The sequence below is a fragment of the Sceloporus undulatus genome, chromosome 11, assembly GCF_019175285.1.
Source record: "Sceloporus undulatus isolate JIND9_A2432 ecotype Alabama chromosome 11, SceUnd_v1.1, whole genome shotgun sequence".
NCBI classification, from domain to species: Eukaryota; Metazoa; Chordata; class Lepidosauria; order Squamata; family Phrynosomatidae; genus Sceloporus; species Sceloporus undulatus.
Window position 1 is genome coordinate 7,011,538 of NC_056532.1, and position 17,270 is coordinate 7,028,807.

At 48.2% G+C, this 17,270-nt stretch overlaps 1 protein-coding gene across 1 annotated transcript; it reads left to right on the forward strand.

The window, feature by feature from the left end:
- Positions 1-217: 217 nt before the first annotated feature.
- On the forward strand, positions 218-17,210 carry PIGL (phosphatidylinositol glycan anchor biosynthesis class L). Its single transcript, XM_042442510.1, has 7 exons — positions 218-808; positions 2,666-2,765; positions 9,095-9,185; positions 10,287-10,354; positions 12,790-12,821; positions 15,495-15,628; positions 16,651-17,210. Exons 1-7 carry the CDS (start codon positions 565-567, stop codon positions 16,747-16,749), a joined length of 768 nt encoding a protein of 255 aa, XP_042298444.1. The 5' UTR covers positions 218-564; the 3' UTR covers positions 16,750-17,210.
- The last annotated feature ends 60 nt before the right edge of the window (positions 17,211-17,270 follow it).

Below are 17,270 nucleotides of genomic sequence, written 5' to 3' on the forward strand. Positions count from 1 at the left end.
AAATGGTGGTTTTTATTTGTTAAAATAAAAGGGCGCTCACTACACGCCTTTCAGGACCTGGCGGCTCCCCCCCTCAAGGAGAGAGTGAGGCTAGACCAATCAGGATGCAAAGAGGAAAGGGGCGTGGCCGCCGCGGCGACAGCCAATAGGAAGGGAGAGTGGAGGCGGCCTCCGAGGAGAACGTGATAAGAAGGGCGAGGAAGGGAGGGCAGCGGAACGTAGAGATAGGAATGAACAGAGGTGCGCAGTAGGTGCGCACTTCCAAGCAGAACATAGAGATAGGAATTAGACACACACTAGGTGGGCACTTCCGAGATACGTTGACGATGCTCGGGTTCTTAGACATTGATTGCTTTTATTCCATTGCTTTTTTATATCAATTAAGACAATAATTTAAAGAACCTCAACTTCTAGGTTTATTTGCATTTAATTATATGGATTAAACGGACTCTGTTCTTCCATAAGGGGGTATTTTTCCTTTGTCCGGAACCATTGTTTGGGGACACTTGTTTCCACCCGACGGCTTAGCTACTTCCGGTTTGGTTTTTCATAGCGGAGGCGGCAATGCCGATCCCTTTCGCTCTCCTGCTCTCCTTCATATCGCTATGGCTCGCTTCTTGCTGGTGGCTGAGGCGGCGCCGCTGTTGCCATGGTCGGACCTTTTTAAAAGACGGACCAGAGGCGGCGATGACGTCGTCTCCGCGCGTCCTCTTCGTGACGGCGCACCCTGATGACGAAGCCATGTTCTTCGCCCCCGCCCTCCTCCGCTTGGCCCAAGCCCAGCTCTGGCTGTTCTGCGCATCCTCAGGTAAAGGGAGGAGGGGGAGGGGGCGAGCGGCGTGTGTCGTCGCCTAGCAACCATGACGTCCGATCTGGCCAAGCTTTGCCCGGCCTTGGGCTTCTCGCTCTAGGCGGCTTCGGCGCCTGCGCGGGGTGACGTCATGCCCCGCCCGCCATTTTGTAACGAGGGGAGGGAGTGAGGACCGTGACGTCACCAAACTTAACTCAGGGATGTCAATAGAGGGGGAAATGACGTTGTCTTACGTCATTTCCCACTTCCGCCTTTTTAATAAAATAATAATTAATAATTATATATTATTATATTACAATAATATTATGTATTATATCAGTTTACTAATATTATAATTATATTATATAGCATTGTAATAACAGCATTAGATTAGATTACTAATGTTTTACTATTGTATTATTATACAATGCAAAACAATACTATTATTATAATAGTATTATATTGGATTACTAATACTATATCATTATATTATGTAATACAATATTATTATAATTATAATATTATTAAACTAATACAGTACTGTTATTATATTATTATAATCATATTATATTACATTATTAATACTACGATATATTATAATATTAGATCACTGATATTATATTATATAATAAATATAAAGATATAAATACCTAAATAAATAAATATATTATAATAGTAGATTAGTGTTATATTATATCACTGATATATTATGATACAATACATTACAATAATTGGATCGTTAATATTATCCTATATTATTATAGTATGTTAAATTAATATTATTATATTATTATATCATAATAACAGTATTATAATATTATCCTGTTATTATAGTATATTAAATTAATAGTACATATTATATTATATCATAGTATTATATTAGATTACTATTATATAATAATAATAATAATAATTTTATTATTATTTATTGTATTTATACCCCGCTCTTTAGAAATGCTCTCAGAGCAGTGTGCCAATTGCGAACTAGACAATGTTTTACATAGTGTGTTGCAACACCAAAGCTTTCTGAGAAAGGCGTCTAATAGAGTACTTCACAAAACTACATTTCCCATAATTCCACGGCAATTAAAATGGTGTCAAACTGGATTGCAGGTGCTGCCTTTGTGGGATGGGATACCTGCTTCCAGTTGGAAGGGAAAATAATAATGATGACAACATAGCTTTTGCTGTTTTGAAGACGTTCGGGTGCCGCTCAGCCTTGTGTGTGTGTTTGTGTGTGTGTGTCAGTGTTTCTGTCTGTGAAACGTTGGGTGGACGTGAGAGCGTCGTCTGGGCCCCACAGTTTAAAAAGGACACTGAGAAACTGGAGCCATGATGTGTCCAAAGGAGGAGGACCAAAATGGTGAAGGGTCTGGAAACCATGAAGCCCTATGAGGAAGGACTCAGGGAGCTGGGGATGTTTAGCCTGGAGAAGAGAAGGTTAAGAGGGGATATGATGAGAGCCCTGTTTAAATACTTGAAGGGATGTCATATTTAGGAGGGAGCAAGTTTGTTTTCTGCTGCTCCAGAGAATAGGACCCAATGGAGCAATGGATGCAAGCTCCAGGAAAAGAGATTCCTCCTCAACATTTGGAGGAACTTCCTGAGAGTAAGGGCTGTTCGACTGTGGAAGATGCTGCCTTTGAGTCTCCTTCTCTGGAGGTCTTTAAACAGAGGCTGGATGGCCATCTGTCAATGGGGCTGCTTTGACGGAGAGTTCCTGCATGGCAGAATGGAGCTGGACTGGATCAGGGCCCTTGCAGTCTCTTCAACGTTACGATTCTATGATCAGGACAGATGTATGTTTAAAAACCAGTGTTGATCTCTTCTGTGTGAGGAGTAATCTACACAACCATAACCTCTTGTCCTTGTCAGGCAACTACTACAGTCAAGGCGAGGTCCGCAAGACGGAGCTTCTGGAGAGCTGCGCTGTGCTAGGGATCCCGTCCTCCAACGTCACTATCCTTGACCACAGGTTAGTGCTTTAAAGCTGGGAAGATGGGGAGGGAGCGTTGACATATTTTCAGCCTCATTCGCCGAATCCGCACTGCAGGAATAATCCAGTTTGACACCCCTTTAACCGCCAGGGCTCAGTGCTAAGGAATCCTGGACTGAAAGAGATATGGCTAAATGTCTCCCCAGTTCCCAAACCTCCCTAGCATTGAGCCAGGGAAGTTAAAGAGGTCACAAACTGGGTTATGTCTGCAGTGCGTTTTGGACCTTTCTTAACATATACACTCATCCCTCCATATTTGCAGATTTGACTACTCACGGATTTGATTAATACGTTCTCTCTAGGAACATCTAGGTCCTCCAGTGCAACTCTATGGTCACCTTTAACTAAAAGTTGCACCGAAAGACCTAGACATTCCTAGAGAGGATACTCTTCTAGGCCTTTGTAGCTCCTCCAGCGCAGTTCGATGGTCAGTGTCTGTCGGACGTTGGCCACAGAGTTGCGCTGGAGGACCTAGAGATTCCTAGAGAGGTCTGTTCTCAGGTAAAAAGGTGGTGTTTTTGGTACTTGCAGTTTACCCATATTCACGGGGGTCTTGTGCCCCTAACCCTAGTGAATATGGAGGGACAAGTCTATTTGGAAGGGTGCTAATATAACCCCAGACAACCCCCTCCTTTCCTTTTCAATGCTCAATGGCTAATAGAACCCTTCTTTTAAGATCCCCCCCCCTTAATTATAATAGGATCTTCAGTAATAGGGTCTCTCTCCTCTTCCTCAGCCATGGCTTCATGAAACGTAGCAGTCAGGGCTCTTTAAATTCATGTTTTTAATTGATGTGGGGGGGAAAACAGTGCAATAAAACCATCAGTGCCTAAGAACCGGACCTTATTTCCGCCGTGTGTTTGGGGCCAAGAGAGGCGAAAGAGAGGCCAACCCAGCTTTGGCAAAATCTGCTGACCGGCGGAAAGGACGCATCTGTGACTCAACGTGGCAGCAGTAACCGAATCTGAGGCTTTAAGACTTCTTCTCTTTGCCCCAAAGGAGGAAGGTCAAGGGGAGAGCGAAGGTGGCGCAAACATGAGCAAGACGCCATTTCCCGTGTTTGGACATAGGGCCCTTTCGCAATACTATGGACCCAGTTTTTATCTGAAGGGATCCGAATTTGCATCTGAAGTGATGGAGGGGTGCTTGGAGGAGAACCTTTCTAGCTTTCTGGGTTGCCACACCATTCCTTTGCAAAACATTGTGTGTGTATGTGTGCGATCCGCTTCAAAATGTGATGATGTAAAGCTTGGGAAAGTGGAGGAGGAGGCAACAATTCCCATAACCCCCAAAGCCGAAGGATTCTGGGAGCTGTCGTCCCAGTTGAGTCACGTTCCCATGGGCTGCGCACGTTATGCGTCCTGTAAAAGCGAAAGGAAATGTTCCCTTTCTTCTTCTTTGGATTACAGCTCCAACAGCCCAGCTATTTGGGTGGGAATTGGGGAGATGTAGTGCAAAAATACCGTAAGGGACAAAGAACATGGTTGCTCTTGTTGTTGCATGACCCCCCCCCCAGTCGTTTCCTTAGGGCCGCCGCGAATCGGGAACGACAACCTGGAATAGAAGATTTCCTCCGCAGCAGAAAGGTTCGCCCTCCTTTTTGACACTGGAAGGATAGCATTACTATTATATTAATTCTCTCTCTCTCTCTCTCTCTCTCTCTATATATATATATATATATATATATATATTATAACACCCAACTTTCCTTGCCTGGTCCTTTCTCTCCGCAGACAACTGACTAAGTCAACATCTCCTTTAATCTGCTTTGAAGCCTGCGGGGAAAAAACAACAGACGTATGGTTTGTTTGTGCAAATTTGTCCGACGGTTTTGACACACACACAGACACACACTCCCTTTTTTTCCGTGCCAGTTTTCCAAGGGGTTAATTCTTTCTCTCTCACACACAAACACATAGACACCCTCCTCCTAAAAGCACACACAAAAAACCCTCCCCAATTTCCCTTTGAAACGGGAACAGAGAGATTTTTCATTCACGCAGGAAAAGTAGGTCAGCCGGGCTTGAATTGTTGTCGCGGAGCTTGAGTTGTGGTTGCGTATCCAACCCGATGCGGTTCTCGTTCATAGGGAGTGAACTCGGCTGACACCGAGGAGCCCAGATGGCCGGCTTCCTCTTCCCAGAATCCGGGCCTCAAACCAAAACCCGCTTCTGGAGGAAGGAAGGCAGGCAAATATTTAACTCTGATAAACTTGGCAGGCCTTGCCAGTCTAGGAGGGTCATGTCCGCAGACGCACAGAGCGATGCTAAGCAAAGGGAGGGTATTTTGACGGAGATGATCCCGATCTCTCTTTCTGTGATCGGGAGAACTCAATGCTTGGGACATTCTGTGGGGTTTGCTTTTGTTTGGACTTCAGTTCCCAGAATCCCCCAACCAGCAGCTGGCTCAATGCCTTGCAGTGGTATGTGGGGTCCATATTAAGTAGAGTCAGGGGCGCACATAGGGCCCACAGTTTCTCCCTCTCTGGCATTCTGAGAGCAATGCATCCGTGCCGACGTCTCTTCCGAGGAGGGCTCTTCTTCTCCATGCGCGAGGTAGGATGGGGTCAGCCTGGGAGGACGTGAGCTGGTACAGCTGCACTCCGGCGGCCTCCTCTTTCCCCTGTGCGCCGCCCGGGGCTTGCCGTCAGCCAAGATCACCGTGCGCTCCACTACATTCCCCGTCAACTGAGCCGACCTTTTCCAACCTCGTGCTTTTGGACGGCAAAAAAGAAGTGCGTCCGGCTCCCCATCAGCCTCTCCCTCTCTTCTGCTTCGCCTGCAGAAATCTAGCGGCGAGGAAAGCCTGTTAAAGGCCATGCGGACCGAGCTTTGGCTTCAGTGTCTTAAAAGTTCAGGGTGCAATTGCGTGGGAGGAAGGGTCTCTGGCCTTCGGGGCCCATGGAGATGGGCTGCCAACGGAGATGCGCACAGGCAACCAAAGGAGAGGTTTGCAGTTATTCCCAACTACCTTGACGGTATCCATTGCCAAAAATGCTGGCCACTGGGAGGGAATGTTGCTTCTCCTATTGATAACAAGATCCAGAAATCACTCAGTGTCCCATCATTCAGGGTATGGTTGCTCAATTTCAGGGCTTGGCCCCGAGTCCCTAGTTTTCGTGCGTCCTCTCCAGACATGAGAAAAGGTTCCAAATTATCCAGTTTCGGGGGGCTCAGCTTCAGGTAGGAGGACAGGACGGGTGCAAATCTCTAGCTAGATTGCAAGGATGACTTGAAGACAGGTGAGGGCAAAAGGGGAAGGCGGGAGGAGGAGAGAGAAACCGGGACATTTTAGAAGCAGCTGGGAAAGTGGGATGGCAGAGGGTTAACCGGGAACGTCCCTCTCGAATCGGGAAGGTTGGAAAGTACAGCAAGGCATGCCAGGTCTCCTGTTTCCTCTTGGGTTACTCCAGATCACGGGAGAGGCAAAGTTCCTATTTGTGGTTCTTGTGGCAGAAGCCTTGGGGTTGCGTAATGTTTGCACTTGGCTGGGAAGAAGGAAGACGAAAGGTCGCTTTCGGCTTGGCCGGCTTTGTTCTTGGCTCTCCGAATGGCCCCCTTCGTTCTGTCCTATAATGGGGAAGGGACGGAGAAGGCGTGCAAAGAGTATAGAGAGAGCCTCGCTCAATCTGGCCCAAGATCTGCCTTGTTTTGTTTTGCTGAACTCATCCTTAACCCCGCTCTTCGTCCCACAGACGGATGCCAGGAGCAGTTGCCAGAAATCAGACAAGCCCCTTCTTGCAGGCTGAAAAAGGCAGAGCAGGAGAGGAAAAGGGGATGGGAGGAAGAGGAAAAGAAGCAGAGCCAAGTCCAGTAGAGGAAAGGTCTCCTCTCTAGATGTTTGTGGGTTACAGAGATGAACCAAAGCTCTTGCTTCCTCTGCTCCCAGTGGAAGATTTCTCCATGGTCTTCCCTGGGCAAGTGCCCTCCCTGAGGGACTACAGCACCCATCATCCCTATCACAGCAGGGTGGGCATGGATGGCATGCTCCAGAAAAGGCACTCCCCGCAGTCGCCGGACCCTGTGTTCCTGGCTTTGGAGGGATCCTTTGGGGCAGAGCTTGAAGGAGATATATACATGGTGCACTACAATTCCCCAAATCCCCTAGCTCAAGTGCTGGAGGATTTTGTGAGTTGTCATACCCTTCAAGGAAGGAATGTTCCTGATATTTCAAGACCCCATTTCTTTGCCTCCCAACAGAGGCCCCATTGCACTTCGGGGCAGAAGAAAAACAAGCCTTAGGGTTTCAGCAGCTTCTTCTTCCTCACCGGTTCTTCCCATTTGAATATGAACCATTTCTCTCTCTTTCTCCTCCATATTCCTGCTTTTCGTTGCCGCCAGTCCCTTGGAGGCCTCCATCCACGTCAGACGGCCGCCAGATTTCACATTACGATAAGCGACCCTGTCGTCTCCGAGAAAAGGGCACTGGGCTCCTGCTGAGAAATCGTCCATTATTCATACATTACAATGACACAGATCTCTTTCCCAGAGGGAGGCTGGAATCCCAAAGAACATCGGCGTTGAAAAGGGACGCTTTGCAGCCAAGGCTGGACTTGGGAGATGCAAATTCAAGTCCCTGCTCCGCCATGACCCTTTCCGGATGGCCTTGTGCCAATCCTCCGCTCTCTCTCTCTCTCTCTCTCTCTCTCTCTCTCTCAGCTTGGCATACCTGACAGGGTTGTTGGTATGGTGAGGATCAAGGTGGGACCTGCCTTGAGCTCAGGTCTATGCTAAGAAAATTAAGAGCTCATGGCTATGCTAAGAACATTAAAAAGTCAAGTTGCTAGTCCTTTGAGATCGAAAAATACAGTGGGCCCTTAGTATCCGATGGGGTTTGGTCCCTGCGGAAACCAAAATCTGGGGATATTCAAGTCCCATTAATGCAGTGGTGGAGTGAAATGGTATCCCTTTATATAAAATCAAGGTCTGCGCACATATATATAATGTTTTTAAGCCACGGATGGTGGAATCTGTGGGTACCGAGGGCCAACTGTAATGGGTAAAATGAGCAATAAAGTTTATGGCTGCTATTTAAGATGACCATCCTCCTGCTTTTCAGGTTTAGGTTTATGGGCAGATTGTAATCCCAGAGATCTGCCCTCTCTCTTGATGTCCATGGACCATCCTTTACACACTTCTGATCATTGTGACTCCCTCTAAACTCACCTAGAAGGATAAATGTCCGTTTTGCGGGTTAACCGGCTCTAACTCTTGGGACCGGCTAACCCACTTTTCGGCGCACACACGCAGGGCAATTGTAAGCTTTGCGCTGCCCTCCCTCTTCCTCCCCGCAGGATTGTAGAGTTAATTTTGTCTCCCGTCCTCGACATCCCCGGGACTTGATCTTCTCCTCCAGCTGTTGGTTTCCATTGAACTCAAGCGACCTTCCTCCGTCAAAGCGAGTGGAAACCTGCCTGGCAGCGCCAGGGCGAGGCAAACGTGGCATTATCAGAGACACGCTGCCAATGTTCCTTTAGAGCCGTGGTTCCCGGCTGCGTCTTTGCAAGAGATTTTGTCGCACTAGCGAGGCCGACCCGAGACACTTGGCTGCCTGAGGTGGACAACGTTCGCAAGTAGGGACAGGAAAGCAATCCTCTACCACACTTGGAGGCATTGGTGCACAGGGCAAAACGTGGGGCACATAGCTCTTGCTTTAGTGTAGGGATGCTGCCATCTCTCCCCATCTTCTGCCTGAGACAAGTGTCCCATGCGAAGCATCCTGTAAGGGTTAACTTTGCTAGTCCACCCTGTTTGGTTTTAAGATGTGTGTGAACCAATAAAACTATCTCATCCATTGGTCAATCATCTCAATTTTCTTGCTACTGTAATGGAGAGGTCTCTCTACAAAGGTCTTCCCAAAGATATTTGGAAGGGATGCAGCCTGATAGTTGATTCCTTCTCAAACTGGAAATGTTGGGGACTGAACCCAATGGATATAAAGAAGGTGCCTTATCCAAGCTATGACTTGACACACTTGGTTGAATAAAGCAAACATCTAGTCCTCATGCGTTCCCCAAAAAGATAGGAATAGAGGAAGTGACCTTAGAGGGAGTCAGGCTATTAATGTACCTTTCCTTCAGCATCATCCACTCTTGTGTTTCAGCCTTACATGAACATATTGGGGAATGAACCCCTGCATGCAAAACAGGGGCTGGTCCCCTTTGCCTTAGCGCAGCCTTCCCCAAACAGGTTCCCTCCTGATCCTTTGGGACTGCAACTCCCACCATCCCTGACCATTAGCTGACATTGTGGCGTGGTTGTCTTTGTAAATGTTATAATAATCACCTTTTCCGCTTTTATTATCCCTAGAGATCTGCCGGACCATCCTTCCGTCGAGTGGGACGTACGTCTGCTTTCCGACCTGATCCTCAAGCATATAGAAACTCACCAAATCGACCTGGTAACAAAACAAACGTCTCATTATTTTAGGGCGTAGGCAACCTGATGTAGCACCTATCATCCCCAACACTGGCTGGGCGTTGTAGTCCAAGTACAGGGTGACAGACAGCTCTGAAACCCTCTATGGAGGTTGCACCATGTTCAGTAATCTCATGATAGTAGTATAGGGTGGCCTGCCTCTACTACTATCATGAGATTACTGAACATGGCGCATCCTCCATAGATATGGCGGTGGTGGTGGTAAGTGTGTTTCTGGTCTCTTTCAATTGCTTCCTTTCTGTTTGAGTTGCGCTTTGTCTCCCTTAAAAGCAATGTTGGTCTTGGATGGACAGAAAAGTCTATGTCGGTTTTAAAAAGAGGTTTTGAGAGCTGTAGCCAGGCTCTCTGTGGCATCAGGGGGCCATGCGCCTCACCACAAGCAGGGCCCTCTTGGAAGAGAGCAGAGGCCACATCTCCTCTGGGGTGTGGTTGTTTCCTCCCCGTCTTCCCTCTTCACACACAAGTGTGTGTGTGTTTCTGTGTATAGATACAGGAGGAACTCCTCTTCTTGCCACATGGAGTAGCACCATTGGGCCGCCCTCCCCAACCTTTCCCCTAATGCCTCCAGGCACAGCCTTGTGCAACCAGGAGCTGGGAAGAGTCAGTCTGTGGTCAGGACAAAACTGCTTCTCATTAGCCAAGGAGCAGAACCGGACTGGCAAGAAACAAGGAAGGCGTTCTTGGATTTCCTTTTTGCCAGCGCCAGCTTCTGCCCCGACTTGCCTAAGAGCGGCCCATCCGGCACACAACACGGTGCTTCTTATTTTTCACTGAGCGGGTTGAGATTCACAAGGAGTTTGGGGCTGCCTCGGGCAGCAGATGTTGTGCGGGCGGCGGGGTCACAGCTCTCCAGGGCCGCAAATCATGCAGGCAGCCCTCCAGCTCTCGCTGAACTGCAGATCCCATCATCCAAATCCTTGGTTAGGCTGCCCAGAACTGCCCAGCAAACCTGAAGGGCTGCGTTGTCTCTCTTCAAAATGTACATCCTTGTTTTCCGTAACGTTTGAAGGCAGGGATAAAAACACAGGCTTGTACTCATGGTCCCTTCTGTCTCCATGCTCAGGTTGTGACCTTCGACGCCAGGGGTGTCAGCTCTCATGCCAACCACAAATCCCTTTATGCTGCTGTCAGGTACAGTGGTGTTTCGTTGGTCTCTTTGTGTGTTAATATATACATCTGAACCTCTATATCTCACCTGTGCTCCAGGGAGCTTTGGGCAATCTGCACATCACTCCTCTTCCTCCTACGTATTGAACCATAGAGTTGGAAGAGAGCCCAAAAAGGGCCCTGATCCAGTCCGACCCCCTTCTGCCATGCAGGAACTCTCAATCAAAGCATCCCCATTGATAGATGGCCATCCAGCCTCTGCTTAAAGACCTCAAAGAAGGAGACCCCACTATGTCCATCAGCAGCATATTCCACTATGGAACAGCTCTTACTGTCAGGAAGTCCCTCTTAAAGTTGAGCTGGAATCTCTTTTCCTGTAGTTTGCATCCATTGCTCCACTGTGTCCTATTCTCTGGAGCAGCAGAAAACAAGCTTGCTCCTGACAGTAAGAGCTGTTTAACCGTGGAAGATGCTACTTTGGAGGATGGTGGAGTCTCCTTTGGAGGAGGCTGGATGCCCATCTGTCAGGGGTGCTTTGAATGGTGAGTTCTTGCATGGCAGCGGCTCAGACTGGATGGCCCTTGGGTTTCTCTCCCAACTCTATGATTCCATCATAGAAAATAAAAGCACACATGGACCAACCGGCCGGGGCTGGCGGTGTTGGTGGAACTGAGCTGCCCCGCTGCAACCTCTCCCCTGGTTGGATTGGATCCAGGCCGAGCTGCTCTTGGCATCTGCAGACGCCCGGAGGAAGGAGGGGGTGGAAAAGAGCTTAATCCTTCCCCGTCTCCCCCCCCCCTCAAAACCTCACCCGGCGGCTTGTGTCTGTGTCTGCGAATGAACCACCGTCACCCAGATGATTCCCATCTAGAGCCTCCATGTCTATGTATGGTTATGAAAGCTGGACAGTAGAGCATCGGCTCCTTTGAAACGTGGAGAGAGTTCTGGGGGATGCCATGGACTGCCACAAAGAGAAATAAATGGATCGTAGGGCAAAGCGAGCCCAAAATTTCCCGAGGAGCTGAGATGACTCAATCGAGGCAGTTGTACTTTGGACATAAGACGAAACAATGCGATTGCAGTGGGCCCTTGGTATCTGCTGGGGTTGGTTCCAGAACCCCAAATCCATGGATGCTCAAATCCCATTAAAAACCATAGCCCAGTCAAATGGTGTCCCTTATATAAGATGGAGCCAAGGCTGGCTATTTGGACTTTATATATGGAGATATTAACTGGTGTTAAGGGTACAGCGTCCGGAAGAAGCTGACCATAGAATCGCACCAGAGGACCTAGAAAAGTGTTTTCTCGTTGACTCGATGCTCAACGTCCGGCAAAGTTGCGCTGGAGGACCTAGAGATTCCTAGAGAGAACGTATTAACCAAATCCGCCAATGTCAAAGCTGCAAATGTGGAGGACTGACTGTATTTTAAAAACGCATTGAAGCCACAGATGGTTGAATCCATGGACAAAGAATCTGTGGATACGGAGGGCTGACTGTAATTTGAAAAGGACAAGCGCAGTTTTGAGGTAAAGCCTGCCCCCTAGTGGCCTTCTGGATTCAGGATAGAGTTAGGTGCCCCCCCCCTTTCAGCATATTTGGCCTTCCTTCCTTCCAGGTTTCCATGTAATCCTCTAGGCAGAACTGGACAACAACTCCCATCATCCCTTTCCCCAGCCCTGCAAGCTAAGGCTGATACAAGTTGCAGCCCAGCTATACCCCTTTTCCCCAGCCCAACTGGGTCAGCACATGTAGTCACCGTCGCAATGTACATAGTTCCCCTTTACTCTCACACCAACCCTGCGAGGTAGGCTAGGCCACAGAATTTCAAGGTGTCCAAGGTGAGCCTGGTGTCGAGCTTTCGTTGCTGGGTTCAGACTTGAACCTGGATCTCTCTTTATCCAGCGCTCTGGTCTCTTTTATTACCACAGAGCCTTAGGAAAGTGGTGAGTTTTTGGGGAACGTTCCTGGCCGCTCTCGAGAAGATGAGTGACGGCAGGGAAGCTGCTCCCAAAATGTGATTGATTTGATTTATTACGGAAGTCAGTCTCCATCCTAAACCTTCTGCTCCAAAAGCAAAGGCCACCTGGAGTCCGTTCTCTTCCCTGTGTCCTTTCGCGGTCTTAATCCAGCAAACCAAAAGTGCCTCCAAAAATGTGCAACCCTCCACCCTTGAGAAACCCACACAAACGATGGAAGCATCAACCCACTCCTGGGCACAGGAATCTCATGGCTTCGCATATCTCAATAGATGGCCTGCCTTCTAAGGGTAGTGTGTGCTGCCAAGTTCTTACCTTGGATGGTTTCTTCTCCTCCGTCCAATGACCCCAAACCTGACAAACCAACGTCCCTGTCAGATACAAGTCTCAGGTCTCCTGGGGAGAAGAGAAGAGGGAGATATGAGGGTTGGTTGTCCCATGATGCGTCTACTCACCCTCCCGTTGTTTTGTCTTTTTCACAGGTACCTGCACTCGGAGCGGAAGCTTCCAGAAGGTACGTTGCACCATGCAATCCAGACATTGTACCTGTAGGATGTGCCAGGTTTTGTGTTCTCTTTTTCCCACACCTTGTGTGTGTGTGTGTGTGTGTGTGTGTGAATCTTACTTTTCCCTAACTCAGTAGCAGCGCACACCTCTTTAGTGCGCAGAATGTCCTAAGCCTGATCCTTGCTATTTCCAAGTGAGGTTGGGAAATGCCTCCCATCAGAAACTAAACTGGGAAGTGGGCCCTTGGCATCTGTTAGGGTTTGGTTCCAGGACCCCCCCCCCCCTTTAGATAAATCTCTTAGAGATGCCTTAGAACCCTTAGATAAATCTCTGGATGCTAAAGTCCCATTATATATAATGGGATATTAATGTTATATAGAGATCTTGTAGCACCTTTGAGACGTCTGCGGAAGAAGACTGAAGTCTATGAAAGCTCATGATGCCAATTTCTTTCATTCAGCGAGTCTCAAAGGTGCTACAAGATCTCTCTACATACTAATATGGATATATCTTTGAATTCTATTACTATCATCATCATCATCATCATTCCCACAATGGGCCCTTGGTATCTTCTGGGGTTTGGTTCCAGGATTTCCCACGGATACCAAAATCTGTCCATGCTCAAGTCCCTTTCAATACAATGGCGCAGTAAAATAAAGGTGCCCCATATATAAAATGGCAAAATCAAGGCTTGCTTTTGGGAACGTTGTTTAATATTTTCAAGCGACGGGTGGCTGGATCCGTGGATGCAGGCTCCATGGATTACAGAGGGCCAGCTGTATATGTGAATCTCATTTCCCTGACCCACCATCGCCAAAGGCGACCCAACTCCCGGGAACCCCCGCCTTGCTGCGCCAGCTAAGCCCTTCCAAATATAGTTGCCATTCCCGGGTTGTCTTAATTCGATCTGGCAGGTGTCACATTAGGAGGGCTTAAGTGACGGGGGCCAGTGACGCCAGGGCCTGGAAAGGGGCCGAACCTGCGCATCTGTCCGCGGGAAGCCACCTGCTCCTCTTAAGCGGGGAGGGAAGGCCGCCGTTCTGCGAATGCCAGCGTCCACCACAGTTGTCTGGTGCGTTTGAGCGCTGCAGGGATGCAAGTTATAAACCCTGAGCAACAGTGTGGGTTAGTGGCTAGGGCACTGGCCAGGCTCCAGACCTGCCAGGAAAACTCACTGCCACTACTAGGCCACGTAACATCAGAGTGTGATGAAGCTAGGAAAAGCAGAGAGGGAGGACAGGCAAGCCAAGGGAGCCAATAGTTAGCCTGGCAGGAGATTCTGGGAGTCATAGTACAAACTTTTAATTTCCAAGCCCTGCAATTTACAGCCACCGGCAATGTCTGTGACCCTCCAGATACTGTGGACTGCAAATCCTATCGCCCCCAGCCAGCAAAGCTGAGAGCAAAGGGATATTCAGAGCATCACCAAGGACTCTGAGGTTCAGCTTGGGCTCTCTTGAGTTTTAGGGGTCCAAGAGTGCCACCTGATGGGCTTCTCCATTCATGACAGATTTGCCATCTCCTTGCAGAGCATCCCAAGATGCAACGCTCTGGAGAAGTTCCTTTTGGCTGGGACATTCTGGGAATGCTCTCTCCTCCGACAAAAGGAACTTCTAGCTGTCTCAAGACCCCAATGATCACTTTTCAGTATCCGTTATCTCCCCTCTAGTTCGGTCATTCCCAAACTTTGACCTTCCAGGTGTTTTGGACTCCATCTCCCCAAAAGCCTCGGCCATCTTGGCCGATAGTCTGGGATTCTGGGAGCTGTAGTCCAAAAACACCTGGAAGGCTGGAGTTGGGGAATCATTGCGGCAGTTTAAATCGTTGTTGTTGTTGAATGCCTTCAAGTAGTTTCCAACTTATGGCAACCCTAAGGAGGACCTCGGAGCCAGCGTTGCGTAGTAGTTTGAGTGTTGGGCTACGACTCTGGAGGCCAGGGTTCGATTCCTGCTTGGCCACGAAACACATTGGCTGGCCTTGGGTCACATTCTCTCGGCCTCAGGGGAAGGCAATGGCAAACCTCCTCCAAATAAATCTTGCCAAGAAAACCCCATGTTACAGTAAGTTGGCAATGCCTTGAAGCCCCACAACAGCAGCAACAACAAACAGAGAACCTATCACAGGGTTTTCTGAGGCTGAGACTCTGTGACGTGCGTACACTCAACCAATGGGTTTCCTTAGCCGAGCAAGGAATCAAATCCAGATCTCCAGAGTCGTTGACCAATGCTCAAACCACTGCATCATGCTATCTCTTGTTTAAATCATTCTACTCCCTTCGTTCTCCATCTTCCATGTCCCAAGGCCTTCCCTTCCCAGCCAAGTATTTATCGCTCGAGATAAAGGGAGTTTTTAATCTGACTCTTTGTAATGTTTAACTCCCGTTGCATCATTTTGCATGGTCAGAGGGCAGGTTCAAGAGCCGGGATCCTCTCTTATACTTGTGAGCCGCCTTGGGCTCCTTTCTGGGAGAAAGGCAGCATAAAAAATGAAGTCAATAATAAATAATCCTGGACACTTTCTTCTGAGAAAGTACAACTATGTGGAGTCGTCCCCATCTCTGTTCCCATTTTGTTTCTCCTTCAAAAAGGAATGTTTTCAAGTTCTGAGTTGGATCTGCTTTGAAGTCAATGTGCTGCGGATGGCACCAAGTGCTCACCCATCTTTATCCTTCTTTGCCCAGGCTGTCGGGTCCTCACCCTTGAGACAGTCAACCTTTTCCGGAAGTACATCTCCATCTTGGACCTCCCCATCAGCTGGCTCCAGAGCCCCGATGCCCTCTTTGTGCTGGCAGAGGAGGAGGCTGGCCTTGCCAAGGTGAGAGTTGCCCATACTTAGTCCGCACCTACTTTGCTTAATGCCTGCCCTGAGCTCCGCTTACTCTCAGAACACAACACGCACAAGCGTCAAGACCTTTCCCGGATTGGGATCTGGCCACAAAAGATTGTGGTTGGGAAGATAGGAGGAACAGGGGAGGGTGGGTGTTAGAGTCATCTCCTCTCACACTGCAAGACTTGGAATGCGGTTATACTCCAGCTTCCCTGCTGTCTAGGTCCCACTGAACTCAGTGGGAATTTCTTTTAAGCGCATAGGATTGCGTTCTTAAAAGTACATACTACTATGGCAAGCCAGGTGACATTCTCTGACCATTTCCCAATTAGACTTGCTTGCTAACCTGAATGGGAAGAGGCCAGTTCTGCTGTGATATAAAAAGGGCACCCTATGCTGTGCCACCCTTTGCAGGGCTGGGTTGGACAGTCACTGAACCAGATGGTTCACTGGGCATTCCCACTTACTGTCTTCAGGAGGACATTTCTTAATGGGAATGTTTGGATGCCACAATAAAGCCACAGTTTGTTGCTTCAGTTACAGAATGCATGGGAAACAACCATAACAAACTATAGCTTACCTTTTTCATTCCTGGTTTATATTGCTGTTCCATTGCTTTGATGAACACTGGTCTTTACGATGTGCAGCTGGGAAAACAAGCCAGGAACAGGCCATGTTAATGAGTCTGGATATCGCAACAAGCCAGAGTTTGTGAGCTGTCAGATTGTGGTTTGGACCTGGTTAACACATTGTGTTAAGTGGAGGCAAGTGCCAAAACCTCTGCAGGGCCTACGGTGATATGTGAATGAAGCATTGTGTGTGTCTCAAATCAGCTGTTACAAATTGTGTGGTCTATCATGCAGAGGCACTATTAGTATATATGAGCAATAGGATAACTTTAAACTGAGCAGCACTGACAGTGAATCGTGACAAGTGTAACTTAAGAGTAATCTTAAACCAGGGTTCACCTCCCTTTAAAAAACGATAACCATGTACCTGTCTCCTTCCAGAGAGCCATGCAGTGCCACCGCAGCCAACTCCTGTGGTTCCGTCACCTCTATGTGATCTTCTCACGCTACATGGTGATCAACTCGCTCAAATTCCTGTAATGGCAAGAGGACTAAGGGGATGAAAGGAGAGTCCAAGCAAGGGTCCACCTCGCAAGGAGGGAGGTGTGGTGTTCCCAAAAGTTCATGAAGCACTGAGAAACGGACCAGGCACCTGCACTGGATTGACCGATGCGGTCCACGAACCCTCGCCCACAGTCCCTTCCTGACCAAAAACCAGATTCCAGGCAACAGGAAACCTTAAGCATGTGGCATATTTTGTGCCAGAAGAAGGGGTCTGAAGAAGGACTGTTCCCAAATTATTGCAACCAAGAGCGTTTGCAGATATTTATACCAAACCAAGAGTACATGACAACTTGAAATAATAACAGTGAACATTCAGTTTGGAGGGAATCGTTACTCTGAAACGAATTAATCTGAATGTAATATGGTGGCGGTGTGTTGTTGTTTTTCATCCTCTGGACCAAAGCATTAATTAAAACCCCGAACAGGATAAATGGAAACGTTAGTGTTCAGTTATGAATCCCTCTTGGGAATGATGACTCCGTTGCACTCCATCAGCC